The following is a 24218-nucleotide window of genomic DNA, read 5'->3' as shown; positions in this document are numbered from 1 at the left end:
GAAGTTCTGTGCCCTTTCTTCTGGGTCAGCTGGCACTCGTCTCCTCTCTCAGGTTAAGCAAATGTTACCGTCGGTTTTGAGCTTGATTTGGTGTGTGTGTGTGTTTAATAAAGTACAGCAAGCACAAAATAGGAGTATGTGCTGCATGGATGGCTGCAGAACTAGAGGCAAAATGAGTATCCTTCCCCATTCAGCCACCTACTGCCGCATTACTCATTTCCCTCATACTTTGTAATGCCTGTGAACGGCTCAGGGTCTCTCCTGCGTTTTTAACCTTGGTAATTGTCAAGTTCAGTAACAAATGGACTTCGGAGGCAGTGATGGAAGAGGTGATTTGCAAAATCAGCTCGGAGAAATGGCTTCCTCATAGTTTGACTTGCTAGCCTTGATGGAGGTGTATTTTAATGAGCAATCAAGCCCCACTGCAAACTTGCTGGTGCAGAACCCAGTCAAAGCTCGTTTGCATGAGGATAAGGTGGTCAGACAAGGTGTTAGGGCACCTTGTGCCTGTTTTTTGGGGATGCAGTAAGGGATTCCTGGCCGGGCGTAGCGTGAGATCGCAGGTTTGCAGTTCTCAGCATAATCTAGTCCTTGCCTTCTCCTAGGCAGCTGCAATCTTAAGTCCCAGTATCTATGGAATTATGTGGAGATGTTGTAGTTCCTTCCCAGGTGAGCCAAGGTCACCGTAACCAGCAAACACCATCGTTGTGTGTGGGTTTTTGGCATCAGGGTCTCCTGCTTCTTTGCATGCTCGCAACCAAATGGATGCAAAGTCAGAGGTGGTGATTTCTCTGCATAGAAAATCTGACATGTAGAGACTGCTGTCCACACCAAGAGCAAATCCTGAAATGAGATCCCAGCCAGGAATCAAGGAGAGCGTAGGCTGTCAGTGCGAAGAGTTCATAACATGGAACAAGCAGTTGTGGAGAACACCCTTCCAGGCAAGCAGAGGTGTTTAAGGGGCCCTGCCACAAGTCCATCAGAACCAGGCCACTTCTGGTGGTCTGACTTGTTAGGGCTAGCTGGTGCCCTTTTTATGGAAGGGTAAACTGCAGGCACCTCAAGGAGAGAACCTTCAGACAGGAGAAACATGAATTCAGGTTCATGTCACGTGAAAAAAGTGAGGTAGAAGCATCTAGAGTTCGTGACACTGCAATGATTATATTTGGAGGGGCTGCTGATAGGGTTCCTAAAGGATCGTGGGATGTTGCTGGAGTGTATTTTCCGGCTCCCAGTGCTCCATTTTCTTCCAGGCTTGTCAGCTGGGTCTGTTTTCTCTTGCATCTTGAGCAGAATGATCTCTTCATAGATTTAATTAGGCAGCTTGCACATTTAATTTTTTTTGCACCTTTTGATTATGTCTTTCGAAAATGGGGGGGGGGAAAAAACCAAACATTTCATTTGAGTCATGTAACAGTAGACCAAAAAAACTTAGGATGGTTGAATACAGTCTAGCTCTCTAGGGATCTGTCGTTTTTTTTTTTTTCATGGCACCTTGTAAATGTATGCAAATTGCAATTATTGTTTCCCATTTTATAGATGGGAATAATTGGACTTTTTTCTCCCTCATTTCACAGGGAGGATGCTTATAAATGTGTCGTGTGAGGTACTTTGATATTACAGCTGAAGACTGTGTAAGTGTCTGGAGAGGGAGTGTCATTGTTCAAACACAGATTGTACAAGAAGGTACCTGGCTGGTATTTGGCCTGGTAGCTGTTCGTTCTGTTACAAGACATCTAGGTTGTTGTCCTTAGCCTGAACTGATGCTTCTGGAAGGGATGTAAGAAAATAAGCTGCAAATTCAGTGTCTGGGTTACAGACCAGCCCCGGAAAGGGGTCTGCCATGTTCTGGCTTAAAGGGGGAGGGAGTTGGGGAGAGCTATTCTGTGTGCTTGTTTTTTTTTCGTTTGAAGGAGGGGAAAGGGGAAACTAGTATAAATATTGGACAAGCTTAAGAATGTCTTGTCTTCTGTGACAGTTGCCACAGAAATCTGTGAGGCCTTTCTGACCAAACACTTCATTTTGTAACTGGTTATTGAAAGTAGTCACCTACAATGATGACTTCCTTAGAAATTCCAGGGCAGGGCAGAGCTGGGGTCGTGTGGGGAGAGAGCAGGGCAGCACGGATGCTTTGTTTCAAGGAGAGGGTGTGCTTCTGGTTCCAGGAGGCTCTGAAGCATCTGATACACGGTTCTTGCAACACAAGGAAATCATAAATATCTTCTCAGTGTTTGCACAACTGAATGGGAATTTGTATGCTGGCAAGAGCAGATTCCCGTAACCTAAACCTGTACCGATGTTTTTGAATCCTTGGATGTATTTAGTGTGTCCAGAAGCCTTAATCTTCAAAATTTTTAAAAAATTTGAATAGGAATCACTTGTAATTAGCCTATCTTGATCACCCAGTGTTCCAGGTGTATATAAGGTGTCCGGATAAGGCAGACCTGCTGCCATTGTAAAAATCAAAGAGAGAAGGGACAACTCATCAGAGTTAAACTTCATTCAGCATGCCCTTCTGTTTCCAAAAAATACAGGAAAAGACAAAATGCTTGCTACAGGTATCCTGCAGATCAGCAGCTTCTTTTGGGCTGTAACATGGATGTCAGAACTCCAGTTATGTTCTTCAAGGCTGGCCCTTCGTGAAGTGAGACTTGTCAAAGCGAGACATTGCCCCAGTCCCTTGGAACGCCGTGTGGACAGATTGCTTTTCCTGGTAGGACTGCAGGACAAAATTACTGCTGCGAATTAGCTGGTGATCCTGTTGGCCTGAGCAAACAACCATTGTGCAGCGATGAGTTAGCTTGGGGTTACCTGGAAACTTCAGTTGGACTTAGGTGGAGCCCGTGTGGCTGCATTAAATCTTCCTCTGATGTCAGAAGAGGTGTGATTAGCGGCGTTAAGATTTCCATCTGAATGGAAATGCTGTGAAACTTTTTACCAGGTATAATGAGCCTGATTCACACCGCAGCAGAGACTGGAAATCTATACGTGCGTGGTGATGTTGGATAGAGAATTCCAGCTCTTCTTTTATGCTGTATTAAAACACCAGATAATGTTGATTGTATTCCGGGCTGCTTCGTGTCCTTCAATATCAGTGCAATTTGTGCTGAATGCAGCCAGCTAAATTGCTTTGGGTCCGGTCTCCTGAGGACGCTGATACATCTGTACTTGTAAGCCAGGTAATTGGTGTATGGAAATTAAAACAGGAGTGCTCACAACTCAATGCTTTGGTCGTAGCTCAGTACACGGCTTAAACAAATGCAAGGAGGGGGTATCAGGACCTTGAAGAGTTTCCTTATAATACAGGTGGTTAAAAAATAAACCTGGCAACCGCTTTTCTGCCAAGATCACTTGGAGCAGTAGAAGTAGATAACACGGATGGGCAGCTTTGTCTGCTTCCGTAGGGCTTTCAGGTGACTCAACACCGTGAGCAACAATAATTGGAGGCTTGTGGCTTTTCATATTTGCATGCGTGTCCGACTTCAGTGAGTCATTGCCCATCACTAAGTGAAAGAGTCGGTGGGTATCTGATGCATCCAGTTTGCTGAGACTGCCCAGGTTCAGCTACGTGAATTATCTTGCCCCAGACTGGCTAACAAAAAGCAGCTGGTATTCGTTTTAGAGGCCCCAAAGTGGGGAATAAAAATATAAAATAAACTAGCGTGGTGGCTCCAACTGAAAAAGAAGTAGTTTTTCCTCAATGGCCTTTGTGAGTCCCAAACAAAACAGACTGTGGCATCAAATAGAGTAGCACGAACACTGCACTCTGCTCCTCATGTCCCTAGTACTGCATTAAAAGTTCCTAGCCAAAAGGAAACTTTATTCTTGTAAGATTCTGCAGTGCACAGAGAATCTGAACTAAGTTCTAATACTTTCAGCAAAGTAATATAATGTTTTCCTAAGAGGAGCAAATACCTTTAGGGCACAACAGCCATCAAATGAAATAAAACTCTTGGAGTCTCAGGTCAGTGTGCAGGTACATTGTCTTATTTGGTTGCTTTGGTGGAGCTGGTGCTTGTGTTGTGGAATCCACGCACCCTGCCTGCATTTCTAACCAGCTGGGTGGCCTTAATTTAATAGGAACTGTGATAACAAAGCCAGAGGTGGCGATGTGCTAATGTTGTAGTCTATATGACTGGGAAAAAAAAATCACTTTTTCTTCAAAGAATAATTTGGAGATTTATAGGAGTACTCGGTAATTAGTTAAGTCTCACGATTGGGTGTGAGGAAGAAGTCTGCTTTCATTATGCACTGGGTGTGGGAGCGTGAGGTTAGCCAATTATCCATGCTGCTCGTACCTAAAGGAATAAACCTAGCAGGGAGGCTTAATTCTGACTATACATTTGATTTAGTTTGGCATGGATAACAAATCTTTTTGCGTGTCCAAAAGAAATACGGGGGATCAGTGTCCACATCATCATTGGTTTCAGTTCTTCCAGTTTGAAGTACTTGCATTCGCACCATTGTGATGCTATCCCAAAATTTTGGCTTAATCATCCCAAAACTTTGATTTAGGGTATTAATTTTGCTTGCAGTTCTTGGAGTAGGCTCTGTGTGCTTTGAAAATGTGAACAAGAACAGCAGCATCACCTTCTATCAGTGTCTCTTTGCCTGACACTTCGTTGGCTGAAGCCAGCTCTACCAGAGTGAGTAAAACAATATCATCAGGCTAAGCCTCAACTTTGAACGCACCAACAAATGATATTCCTATGCAAATACAGAACATTTAACTTCTGATGTTAACCAAAGATAGGCAGCTGCCAACCTTAGTCATCTCAAAGGCTGTATACAAACAAATATTTGAATTTTGTCTTCTGACCAGAACCAGCCCAGCCCGTGGGGCTTTTGCATTTTCATGTGCATTGCGGTATTTCATGCTTGCTAAAAGGTGTCGGAGAAGGAATAAGGGGGTAAAAAAGGCTAGTAAAAATTCTGGGGAAGCACAGTGTTTAACTTCATCAGTGCAAACACCTTCTCTCACTGTACTGCACCCACAGCTACCTTGTAAACTATTTAAAACTACGCTCTAGGGTATGCTCATATGCAAGGGGGGAGGTATTAGTTAAATCCAGTCCAGCTGTTGGAAGTGGGCCAGTTTTTCTTCAGTTAGGCAGGTGGAAGCAGATTGGAATTGACTTGCAAATGCTAAGCTTTTCTGGTGCCCTGTACGCTTAATCAAGCTACCTTACTCTCCCAGCTATGCATTCAGGGGAGCTCTTGCCCGTCAGCATTTATATTCTGGTTTTCTGAGACTGGTTCCTTTCATGGTGAGAGGCAAGAGCAGAAGTAAAGAATTTAAATGAACAGTTATCTTTTAATGAAGTTTGTAGACCCTGAGAAATTAGAATCAGTCAATGAATTTCTTCCCTCGTCTCCACTTAATGGCTGAAAGTTCAAAAGTAACTAAATGCACGTCTTATCAAAGTTCCTGAAAATATGTTTTGTGTCCACAGAATTGCCAAAATTGATATTGGGGAGTGGTGTTTGTCTTGTCCAGATGAAGCTGGCTCCTCTGTTCCAGGACTAGCAGGGATGCTGAAGCCTGCCGGAGAGCAGGAGCAGGCAGCTAGCTGCTTATGGGCTATCTGGCAGTATTGCTGCTCTGGCTTGCCTAAAACATCTGTGTCCTGCTCTCCATCTATGAGTTTTTCTGGCCTTGCTCCTGTTGCAGTGGACGTTGTGTGTAAGTGCGCTGATTAAAAGATGTCACTCCTCAGGTATCCCACTTAATGAGGTGGCTGGTTTGGGGGAGCACCACACAGCTCCAGATCTCGTTGTTACACTGGTAGGGAGATTTTGAGTCACTAAATGATGGCTGCGCTTTAATCTCCCCTCTGACATGATAGTTATAGCTAAAAATGGTTAAAAAGTTTGAAATTTATACCATTTACCATGGCAGTTTGATTTTTTTAATGTAAAGAGGATGTATGTTGTTAAACACTTTGTTCTTGAAACTTCATTTTTAATTTGCATTAAAAAATCTTTATCCTTGAATAGCAAGGGGAAGGTAATGAATTCAGCTCCTCGCTAGTTGTGTCATTCACACATTTAAATTGTTTTGGCTTTATAATTTGTACCTTAATTGGAGATGAAGTAATCTTACCAAGTATCCAGAAGTTCTTGTGTTTGGAACAGATATGTTTCAGGGACTTGAAAGTGCTTGTAATCAGTTAAGACTGATTTTTAGGTACAAAGTAGGAACTTGAGATTAACGGAAACCCTAAGACTATTTCCAGTATTTCATTGTGTGTTGAAATCTAACTTGCATAAAACAGTCCCAAAGTTTTAAGTCCGTTACTGCTCTCCCAGTAGCCCTTTACTTATGACTGTTGTGTCTCAGATGGTTTTGTCCTTTTGAATTAGCCTGAATTTTCGGCTTGTATAACTTTGGTAGGAGTGTCACATTTGTGTATTTTTTTTTTCAGGAGAAACATGTTATATGTTTGCTACAGAGGGATTTGGAAAACTTATTAATTTGTTCTGATATGCATTAGACTAAAATAACTGATTAGTTGCTGGATTTCTTGATTTTTTTTCCTTTAGTTTACAGAAGCCATATGAGTTGCCTTTTCAAGTAGTTAAATTTATTGTGCAGTTAACTTTTGCTGAGTTAAAGCAAAGGCTCAAGAGGCAAAATAAGTTTGCTTAAGAGACTTAATTCTTCCATTAGAAACTTAATCTAATGCTATCCAAAGCTTCAAAGTACTTTGTTTGTTTCTTTGCCACACGAGTGTGGATGGGCCATCATAAAGGCATCAAGAGGTGGTATTGCAGCAGTGATACTTGCTCTTTAACGTGTAGTGAGCATCATGTGCACCTTTGTACAGCGTTTCACAAGCAGGCCTAGTGAAGTACACGTGGTTGAGCCAAAGGGTCCCAAGTGTTCAGTCACTTAAAAACGCTTCCTTAAATGTGTTGTTGGCAAGGGTTGCTATTATGATGACAATTCAGAAATTTGCAGGATTATCTTCAGCCATTGCGTCATAGTATCAAGAGTTCCACGTTTGGTTCGTCATCATGGACCATCTATCAACTGAAAAATCGGGAGAAATTTTCCTATTCTGTAAGTGTCTGATGTTAAGCTTTGAGGTTGCTCGTCATCGTATTGTTGGAGGAGAGATACCAGAGTTGAAACACTGATCTGATGCGAATTGTTGTGTTTTCTGTAGCTTCTGCCCACTGAGGGTATCAAAGGCCGTTGTGCAGGAACGGTAGCATTCTCTGAAGCCTTGTTTTTGGGCACTGATTTGCAAAATTTGCTTTATTTTCAAGGCTTGGTATTTCTTAATACATTTTTATCTTCTGTCAGTTTAGCGTAGTTGTTTTTTATCAGCCTGAAATAAGGTTCCTCAGTTTGTTAGGTTTGACTTCTCATCTCTTTCTGACCATTATCACAAGGATGGAAGAGCCTAAAAAGCAGCTCTGAAATATTTGCATTCAGTTAGGAGGAGGTGCAGGGGCAGTCTTTAACACAGCAGCCCTAATGTGCACAGTGACTTTGTTTGCTGCCATCTGAAATCAATTTCGGTTTTGGTCCTTTGGATCTGGAGGTTATTTCTCATTGAAGTGGAAGATGTCAGGGGGAGACTGCTGGCATGTAACACTTTGCACCTGCCTTTGAAAGAGTATTCAGAAATTCAAGTTGGAAGTGAGAACAGTAACTTACCTAACAGCATCTAGTAGACTTTTTGTTTTTCTGGATTATTTTATAAGATAAAATATCAAGGAACTTGACATTAGAAATACAGCTAAACATCTATGTTTGACTTAATTTTTTTCAATCATTTTATACCTTGAAAATGGTGTATTAATACCCCTGTGCTTAGGAGTGGGGTAGATTTAGTTCAGATTCTGTAGGAATAAGCTTACATCAGCTTGTGTTTTGTAGGGTTGTGCTTATGCAGAGTTCTCCCTTTTTGAGATTTGGAACCTGGCTTTTAATCAGTGGAAGAGTTCAGGTTTGTCTTGGGGTAGTTTTGGGATACGCCGCTTCAGCGTGACATGAAGTTGCATGTTTGAGCACATTGAGCTCAGAAATGACTAGCTGGATGCTGTGGATGTCAAACACGGTATTACACCCAACATCTCGCTAGGCTTCAGCTAATACTGCCTAGAGAGATTTTAGCAGATGGCTGTCCTCCCAGCCTGAAAGCTGGTAATGAATCCACGGGGCTAGGATGCAGGATAATTTTGTCTCTACTCACTGTTTCAGCTGGGGAAAATGTTTAAGCTGTCTATTACAGTATAAATCTCTTTCAGATAACACGTACTACCTCCATACGTGCTGGGGCTTGCAGGTGGCATGAGAGCATGGTGTTCTGCTCACGGTGCTAGTGCTTCCTCAAAGGAGGGCTAGCACCAGTTCCCAAGACAGCTTCTTTGTGCGGTTGGGTTATGCAGTGTTTACTTCTGGGGCTGTAGGAAGATGCTGATAACCTGCTATATTTCTGAAATGATTCATCTGAAATGCAAGCTTTAAATACCTATTTTTTAAGAAATGCCAAAAATTTGCTGGATCACTTAAGTGTGTGTTGGGGGAATAAAATAAAAATAGATAAGATTACAAGGTACGTTTATCAATCTGCAAATTGGAAAACGAAGCTTGCAAAAGCCCAGCAGGAGAGTCTGCTATATAACATGGTGCTATATGTTACCTGCATTCCCTGTCATCAAATGAGGGTGAAACACGTTTTTGGTCTTAAGAGTGAGGTCTTGCAAGGCAAGGGTAGCCAAATAGCAGGTGTTCAGAGGCCTGTAATGGGGTAGTCCCATCGCTAGTGGGATCATTGTCACCTCCTGTGGAAAAGAGGGAAAAAATCGAGATGGGGAACAGTTTAAACAAATCCTAATTAAGTAACAGGCATAAAACTAAGAAATGAAATGGAATCTCTTTGGGAACTTCAGTCCCACATACGTGTAGGATGGACCGTAGCCCTAATACCGCACTAACGAGTCCTGGATGGTCCTGGTGACCCCAACGTGCTGAATTTTTAAAGATGCAGGGCCAACAGGAACCGCCGAGAGTGGGAGCCCATTCGTGGAGCTGAGGCTGGGCGATATCCCTGGTTATCAGCCCGCTTGCTCTGCGAATGGAGAAGCAGCTCTGGAGCCAGTGGTGCGTGCTGCCTTTTAAAGGAGGAAGGAAGGAAAGAAAGAAAATGTAGCAGAGCTGCTTTGGAAGAGAAACTACGTACAAGAAGTTTAAAGGGAAATACAAAAGAACAGGTAAAAGGATAAAACTCGGGTAGTGCAGGCATTGATTTAAGACACACATGAAAGCTCAGAAAATGTATGCGGCTACTAAGAAAAAGTGCACAAAGTTGAGAGCCTCTTTGAAGAATCTTTCTAAAGAGTGGTGCTGCTCTAAACGAGGAGAAGATGGGAGGCTTCCTGCACATCAAATATAAAACCATAATGGAGTAGTCGAATGTTTTGAAGAGCAGTTTGATAAAAGAAACAACTAGTAAAGAAAAATAGAGACAGAATTGTAATAGGATAGGATCAGTGGGGCTGAAATAATGGGAGCATAAAGCAAAACACTGACTGAAAAGCTGAGTGAATTATTTGCCTTCAGAAAGAAGCTTAGGGTATTCCCAGTAGAGCTTTTGTGGAGGGTTGACTCCGAGTAACCATCTTCAGTCAAAGTATTGTTCGAGGAGGTTTTACAGTAAATTGATGAAATGAATAGTAATACTTGCCTGGGACTGCACTCTGTCTTTTCTAAAACAAATGTTAAGCTGCTGAACGCAGCATATAGTTTTTCTTCAATTTCTTTTGCTTCTAGAATGGTAGGTGACGAATGTCATAGTTGTCCCCCAAAGAATTTGAAATTTGGTCTGATTTTTTTCTGCTCAATAGAGAATATTCTGGAGTATTATCGCATAGATTTAATGGAGGAGTAAATTCATAGAATCACAGAATCATTAAGGTTGGAAAAGCCCTCCAAGATCATCTGGTCCAACCACCCCCCTACCACCAATGTCACCCACTAACCCATGTCCCTAAGCACCAGGTCCAGCCTTTCCTTGAACACCCCCAGGGACGGTGACTCCACCACCTCCCTGGGCAACCCGTCCCAGTGCCTGACTGCTCTTTCTGAGAAGAAATGTCTCCTCATTTCCAACCTGAACCTCCCCTGGCACAACTTGAGGCCATTCCCTCTAGTCCTATCACTAGTTACCTGTGAGAAGAGGCCGACCCCCAGCTCCCCACACCTTCCTTTCAGGTAGTTGTAGAGAGCAAATTTGAAACTAAGTTTTGCTTTGCATCTATTAGATGTGTGAGATTTCATAATCTGGCACTGAGAATACTGGATCTGGCTGGGGGGGAATCCCAGAGGACACTCAGGTTAACGGATTTGTCTTGTGGTGGGATATGCCTTAAAATTTAAGGTAAGTAGGAATAAAAGATTTGCTAGTGGGAGGTCTCCTGGAGATTTTTGGTGTCCAGCACATTCAGAACGATCCAGAAAAGGAGCTTTTATAGCAGAAATCTGAGACAAACTTGTCCAACTGCATTTGTCATTGAAGTGCTAAGTTATTGTGGGGAAGAAGTATTGAAAATTGTTTTAGGCTATTCAGTGCCCGTACATTTGACTTAGTTATTAAGATAATTCAAATATAAAATTCTAATACTACTTAGAACTTGAATGACTGGCCAAGCTAGTTGTGTGCAGTGACTTTACAGGTTCTTCACCTTCTGTCCATTTCTTACCTACCCAGTTCCTTCCCTTACCTCAGCAACCCGGTCCTGTCATACCGAGCTTCTGCAGCACTCAGGTGGTCGCAAGGATCGAATGATTTAGCAAAATGATGAGTGAGGGAGGAAGGTGTACTTCTGGTAGGTGTTGCAGTGCTGTAACGAGGACCTGCCTTGTTTAAAGTAGCATCTCTCTTCTTTGTGGATGTAAAATGCAAAGTGTCTGTGTGTACCTGAGTGGCTTGGTTAATCAAGCACTGAATGGGAAGACAAGCCTTCCTTCTGGTTTACCCAGCCTAAGCTAATTAAATGGATCCAGCTATGCAAACTGGCGGAGAACAGTGAAGCCAAGGTTATGTTCTATGCACTGAATCCACGTCCCATACAGATTCATGGGGTGAATGAAGTCTGCTCGTTTCATTTACCCATATCGGAGCTTTAGGATGCTTGGTATTTTCTTAGCTGGCTGATGGGGGAGTAGTGGTGGTTTCTCTGTACTGCTTCTTTTCACTGATACTTCTTCACTTTGGGAAGTGATTTGCCCCGACTCAAAAGCAAATGATAGCAGCAGTGAAGGTCAGCAGCAAGGATGGAACATAGAAAGCTTTTTAAAAGGCTAATTTTAGTTAGTGTGGGTGATCTTTCTAGGCTGCCAGCAGTCATCCAGTCCTGATTTTCTTCTGAATTGCATTCCGATGGTATGTCCACTGAAAATGGACCTAGGGAAATTGATTTCAGTAGGCAAAAATTGTTCTTTCTGAATCTTCTGATCTCTCTTAGCTAAGAGGGGTGATAACTGTATTGAAGGGAATACGTCTGAGTGCCCGATATCTTTGAGGAGTTGAGACATTTATGGGTTGGTTTTCCTTTACACCGTTTAAGCTATAGATTCAAAGTGGACATCGCGCCATTGTACTGCTTTGTCTCCTTTTGCTACAAGCCTAATCTATCTTGTTTGGATTGAGCTCAGCCATCTTCTTAGACATTCTTCGTGGTTGATTGTGGCCAGATAGTCGGCATAGGTTCTGTGTCTGGGTTGGGCATGTGGTCATATGCGAATATGGGGCTGTCTAAACCTGTACTTAGCGCGTCTGTTGGTGTGCACACAAACCTCAGGAGAGTCATCCCAGTGAAACGGTGGGGAAGTAAATGTTTTCTGCCTCTGGGATACTGATTGTGGTTTGTAACAAAGCCTTCTGTGAGGCATGGAATCTTTTTTTTAAAAACAAACAAACAAAGAACCTAAAACAACTCATGCATCTTGCTAGGAAAGATTGAGCTGTAAATTATGCACACTGTTTTACTTCTCTTTTGATGAATAACTGCACTTTTGACCTAGAAACAACTGATTCCAAAACAAATCTCTTTATATGTAAATCTCTCTTATTTTTTATTTACAGACTATGAGAAGACACAGAAATGAAGTTACGATTGAATTGCGGAAGGTGAGTCTGCTTTTCTTTATCAGCTATGTTACTTTTCTTTGCTTAAAATGCTCTGGTGTCTTTGCTAAATATTTTGCCATAAGGTTTGTTGTCTAGCCCCAAACTTAAATAGAGAATTTGTATATTTGTAGATTACAAATTGTGGTTTCTAATGTTAGTTTTACTCTGTCACTCATTAGGCTCAGCACAGCAAAACAAGAGTACCGCTTTACTCCAGGGTATGGCTTGGGAATAAACCACATTCAGTTTCTGTACCAGTTCTCATCTTATTGTGAAGCTGTTAGCTGTTTGAGTGTTTAAGGTTTATGAATGGGAAAGGGGAGAATTTTAGCACTTAGAAGGTGTGGAAGTTCTTATATTGGGCTTATGTGCTAAGATGTCGGTAGTGGAGGGGCTGCAGGGGTGGCCTCTGTGAGAAGAACCCAGCAGCTGCCTCATGTCAGATCAGAGCTGGCTCCAAAAGGGCCCTGCTGCAGGCCAGAGCTGATCCAGTGAGTGATGCTGGGTGTGCTTCTGTGGGAGCACGTTTAAGAAATGGGGGGGGGGGGGGAACCCTGCTGTGCAACGGCAGTTGGAGAGAGGAGTGAGACCCAGCCCTGCAGCCCCCCAGGTCAGTGCAGCAGGAGGGCAGGAGGTGCCCCAGGCAGGCAGCAGCAGTTCCCCTGCGGCCTGTGGAGAGGCCCCTGGTGGAGCAGGCTGTCCCCCTGCAGCCCATGGGTCCCACACGGAGCAGATCTCCACGCTGCAGCCCGTGGAGGAGCCCCCGGTGGAGCAGGTGGATGTGGCCTGGAGGAGGCTGCGGCCCATGGAGAGCCCCCGCAGGAGCAGGCCCTGGGCCGGAGCTGCAGCCCGTGGAGAGGAGCCCACGCAGGAGCAGGGGTCTGGGGGTGCCAGAATCCCATGGGAGGGGCCCCACGTGGAGCAGGGGCAGAGAGGGACCGTGAGGGAGCGGCAGAGACGAAGCGTCAGGGACTGACCACAGCCCCATTCCCTGTTGCCATGTGCCACTGGAGGTAGAAGAGAGTGGATGGGGGGAAGCTGCTTTTAGTTTGCTTTTAGTTTCTCACTGTTCTAGTCTGTTAGTAATAGGCAATAAATTTTATTAATCTCCCTATACTGATTCTGTTTTGCCTGTGACGATAATTGTTGAACAATCTTCCTGTTCTTGTCTCAACCCTTGAGCCCATTTTCATTGCATTTTCTCCCCCTGTCCCTTTGAGGAGGGGGAGTGAGAGAGTGATGTGGTAGTTTAGCTGCCTCTCACTGTGATACCACCACAGTTACCATATTTTGCTTTCTGGAAATCACTGCTTCTGTACTGTAGAGGGAGTTAATTTTAGGGTCAGACTTTGGTTATATTGGGTAAATTCTAATACAGCTGGGAAGATTGTGACAATGAGAAGTCATCTAGTTCAGCACTGTGTCTCAATACAGGACTTGTTGCACCCTTGTCATTTATAAGACATTTCCAACAGCCTTTCTGGGCACCTTAAAGGCTGGGGGAAGCGTCCACAAGCTAAACAACTTTTGGACTATACATGTAAAGAGAAGTAAACTTTCTTCACCTTTGGGTACCTTCAGTATATTTGAGGACTGACACTGTCCCCTTAAGTTCTGTCATGTTGAGACAAATACAGTTGTTCACTCTTTCCTGGAATGTTCTGTTTCCTAGATCTGACTTGTTGCTACTCATCAGGTTCAAACTGAGATCTTTCTGGAAGTGCGATGCCCAAAACAGGCCTCAGCTGAGGTTCGTGTGATACTGAGGACAGTGAAAGGCGATTCTTAACGCAGTATTCCTATTTATATTGAGTATGTTGTTGACTCAAACTCAGCCTGTGATCCATTGCATCCTTTGGACACTTCCTACGGTACTGCAAAACAAGGGTAGTTTTGTGCTCTATTTGCATAGCTAAGTGAATGCAGAAGTTTTAAACCTGATTGCTTCTTGTCTTGTGAATTGCATCTGCTTTTTCCAGACAGTTTCTTGACTTAAATTCCTGTTCTGTTCCCCAGTATGCTTCAGGGCATCCTCATTTTTTTCCGTATGCTTTGTCTTTTCTGATATTTCCCTTAGTGACTTGATGGAAGTGTGTGCTTTGAATGTTCCAGATACAGGCCAAGCTGTTTTGGGTCTCCATTGGATGCATCTCCCATTTGGCCAGTTGAATCACCAGGGGCTTTCTTAGGAGTGCACACCCACCCAAATTATTTGCAAACCAAGAGAAGCCAGAAGCCTTGCTAAAAGCAAGGTGAAGATAGAAGCTTATATAGATAGAAGCTCTGACTTTTTTTTTTTGGTAAATCTTGTCCCTACTTTTCACTTGATTGTGTAGGAGCTACCAAGAATCTTTTGCTAGTATTTTCTGGGAGCCTTCTGCTCGTTTTTAAGAAGGTACTTGCTTTTTTGAGTTCTCCCAGAACCACTTACGTCTCTCATTACAATATCAAAAATAAATGCTTGTGAGATTCATCCTGAGAGTACAAGAATTAGTTGAAGAAATATTATTGAACCCACATGACTGGAGAAAATATTTAAATACTTACATGAGCATGATGTATAACCTAAAGATTTTTTAATGGTTTCCTATTTTCCTAATCAAAGAAACTAGCTGAACATGTCTGAAAATCGTGTGTAGCATAATGTGGCTTCATTAGGCCTGATAGAGCCCAAGGTGTGGAGGAAGCTGGCTTTGCATACAGTGGCGGGTAGCAAGTGAAAAATTAAATTAGCCACTTGTTACTGAAATGAAATTCAGGTGATATGCTGAAGACAAGGCAGTGGGTTGTTCTGTGTAGAAGGAATCTTTGATGTACCAGTAATACATAACTGAAGATGAGAAAGGAAACCCGTGAGCTGCTAGTTTCTTTTCACTAAAAACTGCACATAGACAGATCAGTTACGTGCTTAAGCACTGGATTTAGGACAGGCTGTAAATCAAGAGTGAACAGCAGCTGCAGAACTCTTAAACGCGGGAAGTTGTGTTCTTCTGGAGTGTTTGCTGAGCGTCTTCCACTGCGTACACCAGAAGTCTGTGTTAATAATAGAGATCCAGTGTGTATTCGAGTTGTTCATTTGCAGCAAGTGAACTGCTGCCGGTGGGCAGCTGGTTTGCTGTGGGAACTCTGTGGCAGGTAGGAAACCATTGCTCCTGGTGCAGAACTGGGACTGAAATTTAAGGGGATATATTTTATTGAGCTCCAGCAGTAGAGTGGGTGATATGTAGTATTACTGCTTCAGTTTTCATCTATACAACTAACACCGCTACCACAGCGTGAGGGTTATGTCTTTGTTTGCATGACCTTAACAATCCATCTGTCTCTCTTCAAAACGAAGAGAGAGCTTCTCTTACTCCCAGCTATCCAGATGTTGAGTGTGCACCTGGCTTCTGAAGAAAACGGGCAAATTGAGCGTATTCTTGATCTGTGCAGTTGAAGGGCTGCATAGGAACGGGCTTGTCTTTTGAATCAACTTGTGTATCAATATTAATTGAATGGATCTGATGAAGTTGCGTACATGTCTGTTTTGTAAGATGGAATAAATAAATCACCGCTTTGAACAGTAACAAACAATTTCTGTGTGTGTTCCTCTGAGGTGCTTGTTTTCTTGAGATGATAGGCATCAGGGTGCATGCACAACCCATGGCATTTCAAAAATAATTCACAGATCTATTCGCTGTTCCCATACCACACTGCAGCTCTTACTCAGAAAGCAACTTTACCTTTTTAAGACTTTTTTTTCTAAGCACTTGTTATTCGTTTAGGAATTGAGCAAACGAAGCCATCTCTGACATAGCAGTGTCTGGCAGAATCCTGGCCCGGGCCTGAGCTGGCACAGTGAGGCAGTCAAATGACACTCCTACTAGTCAGGTGTCCTTCTCTGATTCCATATCGGCCTTGCTGAACGCTCAGTGCGTTGTGGCAGTGGGGTACTATGTTTTTGAAAGGATGGGTTTGGTCTCTGGCTGTGCTGTTAGTACAACGATGGTCCTAAGAGTTAAAAAGTAGCCACCTCTTTCCAGGCAGATGAGATGATGATGTCAGTTTTGGTTCTGGAGACTGTCTCAGGATTCAGAATTTAAACTGCTCAATGTAGTGTCATGGCAAAGTCTGAGTTAGAAAGTTCATCGCTTCATGTCAACATTACAGCAACACCCTAAGACTGCTCTGTTAGCAACAGGGACCCTGGAATTAACTGGGTTAAATAGCTGTCGAGTGTCAATCTAAAACATGGTGGTGGGGAAATAACGGTTAGGATTCAGTTTAAGGTTGCATACGTGAATAAAGGCAGTAAGTCTACTGCTGTAAGGGATTCTTTGGTTCATTTGGCTTTCTGTGAGGAGGAAACTCAACTTGGGTCATTTGTGTGCTTTGGGAAATGTAGTCAATAGGGTCACTGGGTTTCGTGTTGCCCTTCATTTGAAGGGTTATACTCCTAACCTCAGCAGAAACAGAGGATGCTGTCATCTTTTAATGCCAGCTAACTAGAATCCTATAAAGATCCAGGTCCCTCACAAGGTATTTGGGTTTTTTTTTACTTTCTTGGCAAATTCAGCTGTCTCTGAGCTCATAGACATGAGCTCATGAAGGCTCTAATTGCCAGTTAAGATTGATGCATGACAAAGCAATTATTTTCTAAATGAGGGGTGGATTAAGGAGCCATGGCCATGTCCCTTTTTTTTTTTAGCCTGTTCTCTGGCATACTGTACTTGTCCCCACCCTGATCTTTCTTCTGTAAGGTTATTTAGGAGCTACTGTAGACATGAGCAAAGTAGTGAGCCTATTTACTTCAACCCCCGTGCCTCAGAATAGCTGAGGTTTCAATGGGACCTCTGGAGGTCACCTGGGCCAAACCCAGTGTTCAAGCAGAACTGCTTAGAGCAGGTTGCCCAAGGCCACATCCAGGTGGCTTTTGAAGATTTCCAAGGAGGGAAACTGTGACCTGTCTGGGCAACCTCTTCCAGTGCTTGGTTACCCGCACAGCACAGAAGTGCTGTGCACACAGAAGAAGCGCTTCATGTTGCCCTTGACATCCCTGACCAGATTCAGCTCTGTTAGTGCTTTAGCTTTACTAACTCCATCCCTGGATGCTTGGACAATGTCTCTGTATTCCTCCCAGGTTATCCATCCTTGCTTCCACCCTCTGTATGCTTCCTTTTTGCATTTGAGTTTTGCTGGGAGCGCCTTGTTCATTCATGCAAGCCTCCTGGCATTTCCTCTTTGTTGGGATGGACAACTCTTGAGCTTGGAGGAGGTGATCCTTGAATATTAACCAGCTTTTTCGGGCCTTTATCCCACAGTATTCTTCCAAGCAGATCCTCGAAGAGGCAAAAGTCTGCTGTCCTGAAGTCCAGAGTGTGAGTTTGGTTTTCACCCTCCTCCCTGCCCTCAGGACCCTGAACTCCACCATCTTATGGTCACTGCAGCCAAAGCTGCCATTCACCTCCACGTTCCCAAATTGATTGTTGTTGGTGTGTATGAGGTCCAGTTCAATGTGAACGCATACCTTTTCATTCGTTGCAATGTACGCTTTTCAGGCATCAGTCCAAGCAACAACTACAGTCCCTGCAGGGACACTGAAGCACAATCGGTGTGTTCTTCTGGAGGCTTCTCTAGCCAGTGTGAGTTAAGCACGTTCTTGCCCATCTACCCTGCCTTGAGCGATTCCTCAAAGAAAACACCCTCAGAGAAGAATATTCTTAATGTGTTCATCTGGATGCTCAGCTGAAAAGGGCTATGAAGAAATTCCTTGGTGGCTGACTTGAATCCAGTTTAGAAAGAGCAAGCTGTTGCAAAGATTGGGGACTGTTGAGTCAGGGAATCTACCAAGATGCAGCTCTGCTTGGAGCTGTTGGGCCACACACTGGTGTGCATGTATGTGTCTGCTTGTCTTTAGTTATACTTTCTAAGCAAGATGTGGACTAGCCTAATAAAAAGATTGTGGCTGCTCTTTGTTGTCACAAAGGTGAATTAGCAAAAGTTAAACGTAGAAAAGTTGTCTTTGTCTTCAAACCATAAACTGTAACTTCATTCTATCTGAAGCAGTCATGGAATCTGACCATCTTCAGATGCAGGGGACGTAGTTCATCAAGGATTTAGGATATCGTTTTGATATCTGTGGGTTGTAGCACCATCAGATTGACCTGTTTAGCATTTGTATGGGTTTCAAAACTTTACAATACTGTTGGCAGTAGACAGTTTTGTTGTGATACTCTACTTTATCATCTCTGGTAGGAAGTTGTCAAGTTTTGGATGCATGGCTGCTGTTGTTACAGTTATAGCTTAAGATCTGGTTGTCATTTGGGGACCAAAAAACCACACTGTCTTCCCAGATAGGCAACTTGTAATTGGTTTTAAATGTTTCTTTCACAGTTTGTTATAGTTTGTGCCACAGTCTGGATGGAGAGGAAATTATTGCAGGAAAAGAGTGGGATGGGGAGGTCAAATTGAATTTTTGGGATAGATTTGCTCACCACTCCGCAAGCAAGTCCCAGGAAAAGATGTCTGGGATGTGATCCTTGGATTATTGTCAGACTTGATCTTCTGCCTTTGGAAGGGGACTCTGTCCACTGTTTTCCATGTAAATTGTGAATTCAAGAGATGTGAAGTTGACTTTCTGATATCTTGCCAGTGGTGTCCACTGAACTACCAATTCATGTCCTAATCTTGAAGCATTATGATAATTGTCCTTAAGACAAAAAGCCTTGTATGTGATACTAAGTAGGGAAATGTTGCAGAGGGACTCCTTTAGGACTAGCACATCCAGATGTGTAGGATATTTATTAATAAAGGCCTGTTTATCGTAGTAAAGGTCCTAGCTGAGCTGCTAGAAGAAAAGTAGGTCTAGTTTTCTTTACTTTTGCAGATCACTAACTGCTTATTGTATTCTCCTGGAGAGCCTCCTTATGTGCTAACCAAATGGCCAGAGAACATGTTCCTGTGTCATCATCTCAAGGCTTTTTTTTGTTTGTTTTTTTATTTCCTTTGTCATGTTCTTAAATCCCCGTAGGTGTTAAAGAGTTTTGTGGCAATGAGTAGAGCCAACTAATGGTCCTTTCGCAGCCATTAAAGAAATTGAGTCTTTCCCCAGGCTCATATGCAAGAGCTGTTACTAGGAGCCCATTCAGACTGAATAGCCCACCTAAAAAACTCATTAAGAGGATATTCAACTGAGGTTTTTAGATTATCCCTTTACCACCCTGAAGTTTGACAGAGGCATTTAATTTCCTTTATTGTGGCAGGTGCTGTCAGGCACTCCCCCCAGATTTAAAAAATAAAATAGAATAAAATAAAATAGAAATTGTGTTTAAGTGAAACCTAAAAAGTAGCGCAGCTCATTCTGTCACAGCAGGGGTAACTTAAAAGGGATGGCCAGACAAGCTGGATCTATCTCCACTGCTGGCCTAGCCCTGCAGTCTTAACTTCAGTGCTGAAAGAGTTTCTTCTTACTAGAGGCTGAGTTCCTGGGCCTTTCCCTGACATGAATAAACATTTGATAAAGATGTTTTTTACCTGAAGGCAAGTATTTTATTGTAACTTCTCAATTTAGACCTTGGAGCTTCTCAATAGAGGTGAGACCCTTCATAGGATATTCCCGTATAACAAATGGGAGTTCTCCTTTGTCGGTCATGAAGGGTTCTTCTTCTGTAGGTCATGTTGCTTTAGAAACTTATTTGCGCCGATAGGCAGTTTCTGAATCCTGTAGCCATCATCCAAGAAGGTAAACAAGAAGTACCGGGATCTGCAGGATTTGCATACTTACTGGTCACGATGCTTAGCCTTCCCCCTGCCAGTGAAACAGACAGGATGGGTATCTGTCATCAAGGACTGTGCACAGATCATCACGGTGGACAAGAAAGTGCACTCATGGTATAGTTCCTGTTGTTCCTATTTGGCAATTTTGCCAGGCAGGTGTGTGCACAAACCTTTTGTTTGTATGGAAACATCTGTAGACTGTCGTGGTGTGTTCCCTACCAGAACACTGACAAGCTCATAACAAGCACTCACCTGCTGTTTATAAACTTTCAGACTCCACTGTACATCACATGCATGGTTTAGGCAGCCTTTGAGTATCTTCCACGTTGAAGGAGAAGACCTGCTTAGTTTCCTTGGTGATGAGAACTTACCCTTCATCAGGGATTCCAGCCTGACGCCTCTCCCTTTGAAAGATCTCTCACTGGTCCTTGAACGGAAGGGCTGTGTCCAAGTATGTTCATTTGCCTTCAGCTTCACCATAGGAGCCTACAGAAGAGGCTGATGATATGATATAGGCAATAAAAGAATTGAGATTTGTTACAATATGACAAAATACAAACATTTTACGATCACTTTGAGGTGCAAATCGTGTTCTTTCACCTTATGCAGGGGAGTGATCAGTCTATGAAATTACTGTATACAGTGCTCGGTGATTTAGCTGGCCCGAAACTGAATATTTTTGAAAATGAACGCAGCTGTTTCAAAGAGCCTTAGGGCTACTTTTTAGGACTGGAAGGTTCCACGGACACTTTGAATTTATAAGAAGTGCTAGTAAGAATAGCTTTCCTTAGTAAGAATTTTTTAGTGCTTCTCAGTAAGTGCGTATATGTTCCTGCCAGTTGTTTTTCAACCCAACCATCTGCAAACAGTGAGGAGCTACAGGAACATTCGTGTGCTTTCTCACTTTTCCTGGCTAAGGTCATAGTTTCTGGAGCCTCTCATACCATATGACTGACAGCCTGAAGATGCTGCCTGCATTCACAGAAATTCTAGTATCAAACTTGGTCAGTTATGTCCCGGGAAGTTCAGTTCTCTCTGACAGTTAAGGAGGGTAAGAATATCGTACATGCTCCTTCCTGCTTATTTTGGTTAATATCAACATTAGGAATCGTTCTCTTAGGCATGCTCATGCTGCCAAAGGAATTGGGTAGTTGTGTATGCAGGTATGAAAGGCTCTCTAGGGAGCTGTTGACCTACTTGCTGGAACAGGGGAGAACCAGGCTCTTGGTTAGTTCAGTTATGGTGTATCTTCTGGCCGTCTTTATCATGTACCTAGAAATGGAAGCCTTTTCAGTCTTAGAGTCTTTTCAGCCTCTTCAGTGTTACAGTCTCGCCGTGTTCAGATTTCCTTAGTCTGATGCCATTTTCCTTTGTCAGGGGTCCCATAGTAGATTGTATAGAATCACAGAAGGATTTAGGTTGGAAGGGACCTCAAAGATCACCCAGTCCCACCCCCCTGCCATGGCAGGGACACCTCCCACCAGACCAGGTTGCCCAAAGCCCCATCCAGCCTGGCCTTGAACACCTCCAGGGATGGGGCATCCACAGCTTCTCTGGGCAACCTGTGCCAGGGCCTCACCACCCTCATAGGAAAGATTTAAACCTAGAATTGTGTGTGTTTGATGGTTCAGAGTTTGAAATAGCATTCCTTTGTGACTGTCTGCGTCATTGGTGACCTCACAGTGGGGTGCTTTCATTCCTGCTCTCTGTGGAGCTGTTCATGGGGAGTTCCGTTGTCTTTCACAGCTAGGCACGCTGCTGCTGTTAGGAGAACAGTCCTGCAGGGGCTATTCAGGGATTCATGGGAGTCCCCTTCAAGGTAAATGAAATTTTGGTGGGGAGTACTGTCTGGAGATACCCACTGCATTAACGTCTGCATGGACAGGTGCTTGAAGGAGAGAGAGAAGTTTCTTTTCTATTCCTGTTCTTCTGTAACGATGTGTTCATTCAGAACCTGCCCTTCTTCCCTCTTTGTCCAACTCCCTGAAAGATATCTAGGGAATTGGAAGAACTCAAAATAAATGTGTTCAACACCCTTTTTATGGCCACAAGCAGACAGAACTTGTGCATGTCTCTCGAGAGAACTCGTGCATGTCTCTCTAGATGCTATAAGCAAACTATGTCAGCTTACAGCATTTGCATAGATGCTCGCTCACTGTGAATAAACATGAAGTGTGTATCTTAAAGAATAACGCTTCCAGGCAGGTAGTCTTTCAGAAGTTCTTCAAGTGAAGAGACAGGGAATAATCCAGTGCTTTGTCCACTGGCATGCTCTGGACTTACTGCCTGGTGGTTGTGGAGGATGACTTTCCAGGATTATCTTTCAGGATGTTAGAGAGGAGATACCAAAATGCACCTTCAGTCTTGTTTTCTGGAGTAACTGGTTACCGCAGCCTTTGTGCTACGCTCTTGTAGAGGCACAGCCCTGAAGAACACTGCTCTCTCAGAACAATGCAATTGTATAAATCAACGAGACCCATGCATCTATAGTGGGATACACATTAATATCAGTACCACAGTTGCTGCAGCATGGCTTTGCTTTTTGCATCCAAAAACCTCTAGATCTTTCAAGCTAGAAACCGCATGATGCACTTTCAACTGTTTCTAGCTAATGTAGCTCTGGGAGGAAAAAACGGAGGATGGAAGTAATGCTCAGGAGATACAGCCCACACGTGTGTGGATATCATCATATTCTTACCAATTTTAATAAGGTCATCTTTGTTGCAAATGGATGGGATCTGTTTAAAATGAACGCAATTGACAAGACTTTGCCCTTACTTCTCAATTTGTGCTTAGGATGAGAGCGAAGCAACTTGACTTTAAATGTCTTTTGCATACCTTCCACATCCTGGAGGGATTTCAGTTGAAGCTGTCTGAGCTGCCTCCATTCTGTGCCAGCACAGATGCTTTGTGTGGAGCACTGTGGGACGGCGGTCTGCCATTTTCCTCTCCCCAAATGTGGGGACAGTACCTTCACTTCCTGAAGGTCAGAGGATTCAACGGTGGGGGAATCTGCTAACACAATGGTGTAAAAAAAACCACAACACTATATGGGAGAATTTATGACTTAAACTTTTATTTTTTTAGCAGATGGGAGAATTCTGTGAATAAGAAACTTGAAAATAACAAAAGAGACAATGTGACATTTCCTAACTAGAAATTTTCTTCTCAAAAAGTTCGATAAAAATATTTCAGATTTGCTAAATTCTTGGCTATTCTGGGTATTTCATCATCATTTGAATCAAGGAATCTGCAAGAGTGCTACATCTAAAAGGTTTTTTTCAGAAATTTAGAAGTAAAGACCACCTGTCTTACTGCAGGCTGTTGTAACACGTAGTTGAGTGCCACTGATAACGAATCACTGAAAAATCAGTAAATATCACCGGTTGAATTGGAATGGATAACAGCTCTTGAAACAAACATACTTTACAAAAACCCCGTAAAGCTCTTTCCCTGAGTTTTATGAGCATGAAAATCCAGCCAAATACTTTAGGAGAACTTGGTCTGAAAACCTTGCCTTGCACCACAGTGGTTTGCTGCTAGTGACACTCAATCCTTCCCAGTAAATGATTCACTGTGAGTCAGTTAGCTTGCTCCAGCAGACAGTTGGCAACAGTTCTGCACTAAGACCCCAATTTATTCAGGCTGCACCTTTTCTGCAAAGAGGGAATGACTGCTGGACCAGCGCACGCACCCTAATAATTACATTTTTCTCCCTGTACATTCATTTGTGCATGTGCAAACTCCAGTGTGGACCGATGTGATCTGCAGTGGTATCTCTGGGTGGAAAGAGAAGGACTGGAGACAGCAGGACGTCAGACATCAGGCACCAATCCTTCTCCCAGTTTTGGTTTGTTTTCCCCTAGAGGCAGAGCTGCTCGTGTAGGAGCCGTGTCCATCAGAGGCAGGAAGAACTGCTTCCTCAGAGGGGGGGATGTGAGCGTAGGAGCCGTGCGCTGGGCAGGAGCGCTGAGCTGCACGTGGGGAAATCGGATCTGGTCCCTGCAGTTGCCAAAGCACAGGCCATGGTTTAGACAAACAGGAGGAAAAGGAATTGTGCTTGAGCAAAGCCAGATTGACTGGGGTTGAATGGTGTTTGCTTAAAATGGCAGTGCCAAGTAGTTGGTGTGGAAGAACAACAGGAATATGACATAGGTCTTCACAGAGAATCCATCCTCCAGTGTCTGCCTGGTACAGCTCGTCTGCGTGACGCTTTTTTCTCAGCATTCGATGCCTGCTCATTTCTATCTTCCTTCGCTCCAAAAGCACTTGACAACAACAAACATCTAATGCTTGGCTGTATGGGTGTGCTCGAGTATT

The 24218-nt window shown here is 43.4% G+C and overlaps 1 protein-coding gene and 1 long non-coding RNA gene across 3 annotated transcripts in view; one reads left to right on the top strand and one right to left on the bottom strand.

Moving 5' to 3' along the window:
- KPNA3 (karyopherin subunit alpha 3) overlaps positions 1–24218 on the top strand; it is a 52920-nt gene that overhangs the window by 6191 nt on the left and 22511 nt on the right. The window contains exon 2 of one of the 2 annotated variants that reach the window (XM_040542459.1): positions 12099–12143. In XM_040542459.1, coding sequence (XP_040398393.1) covers positions 12099–12143 — 45 coding nt within the window. Of the gene's footprint in view, positions 1–12098; positions 12144–21684; positions 21718–24218 lie in introns of those variants that run through there. The other variant, XM_040542466.1, reaches the window with a different exon arrangement.
- Positions 19518–21549, bottom strand: LOC121062468. Its single transcript, XR_005815566.1, has 4 exons — positions 21502–21549; positions 21096–21170; positions 20151–20396; positions 19518–19929 (listed from the first exon to the last, which is right to left on the bottom strand). It is a non-coding gene; the product is annotated as an uncharacterized LOC121062468 (long non-coding RNA).

Source organism: Cygnus olor, chromosome 1 (assembly GCF_009769625.2).
Source record: "Cygnus olor isolate bCygOlo1 chromosome 1, bCygOlo1.pri.v2, whole genome shotgun sequence".
NCBI classification, from domain to species: domain Eukaryota; kingdom Metazoa; phylum Chordata; class Aves; order Anseriformes; family Anatidae; genus Cygnus; species Cygnus olor.
The sequence above is the reverse complement of the archived record's forward strand: the minus strand, read 5'-3'. Positions and strand labels throughout refer to the sequence as shown.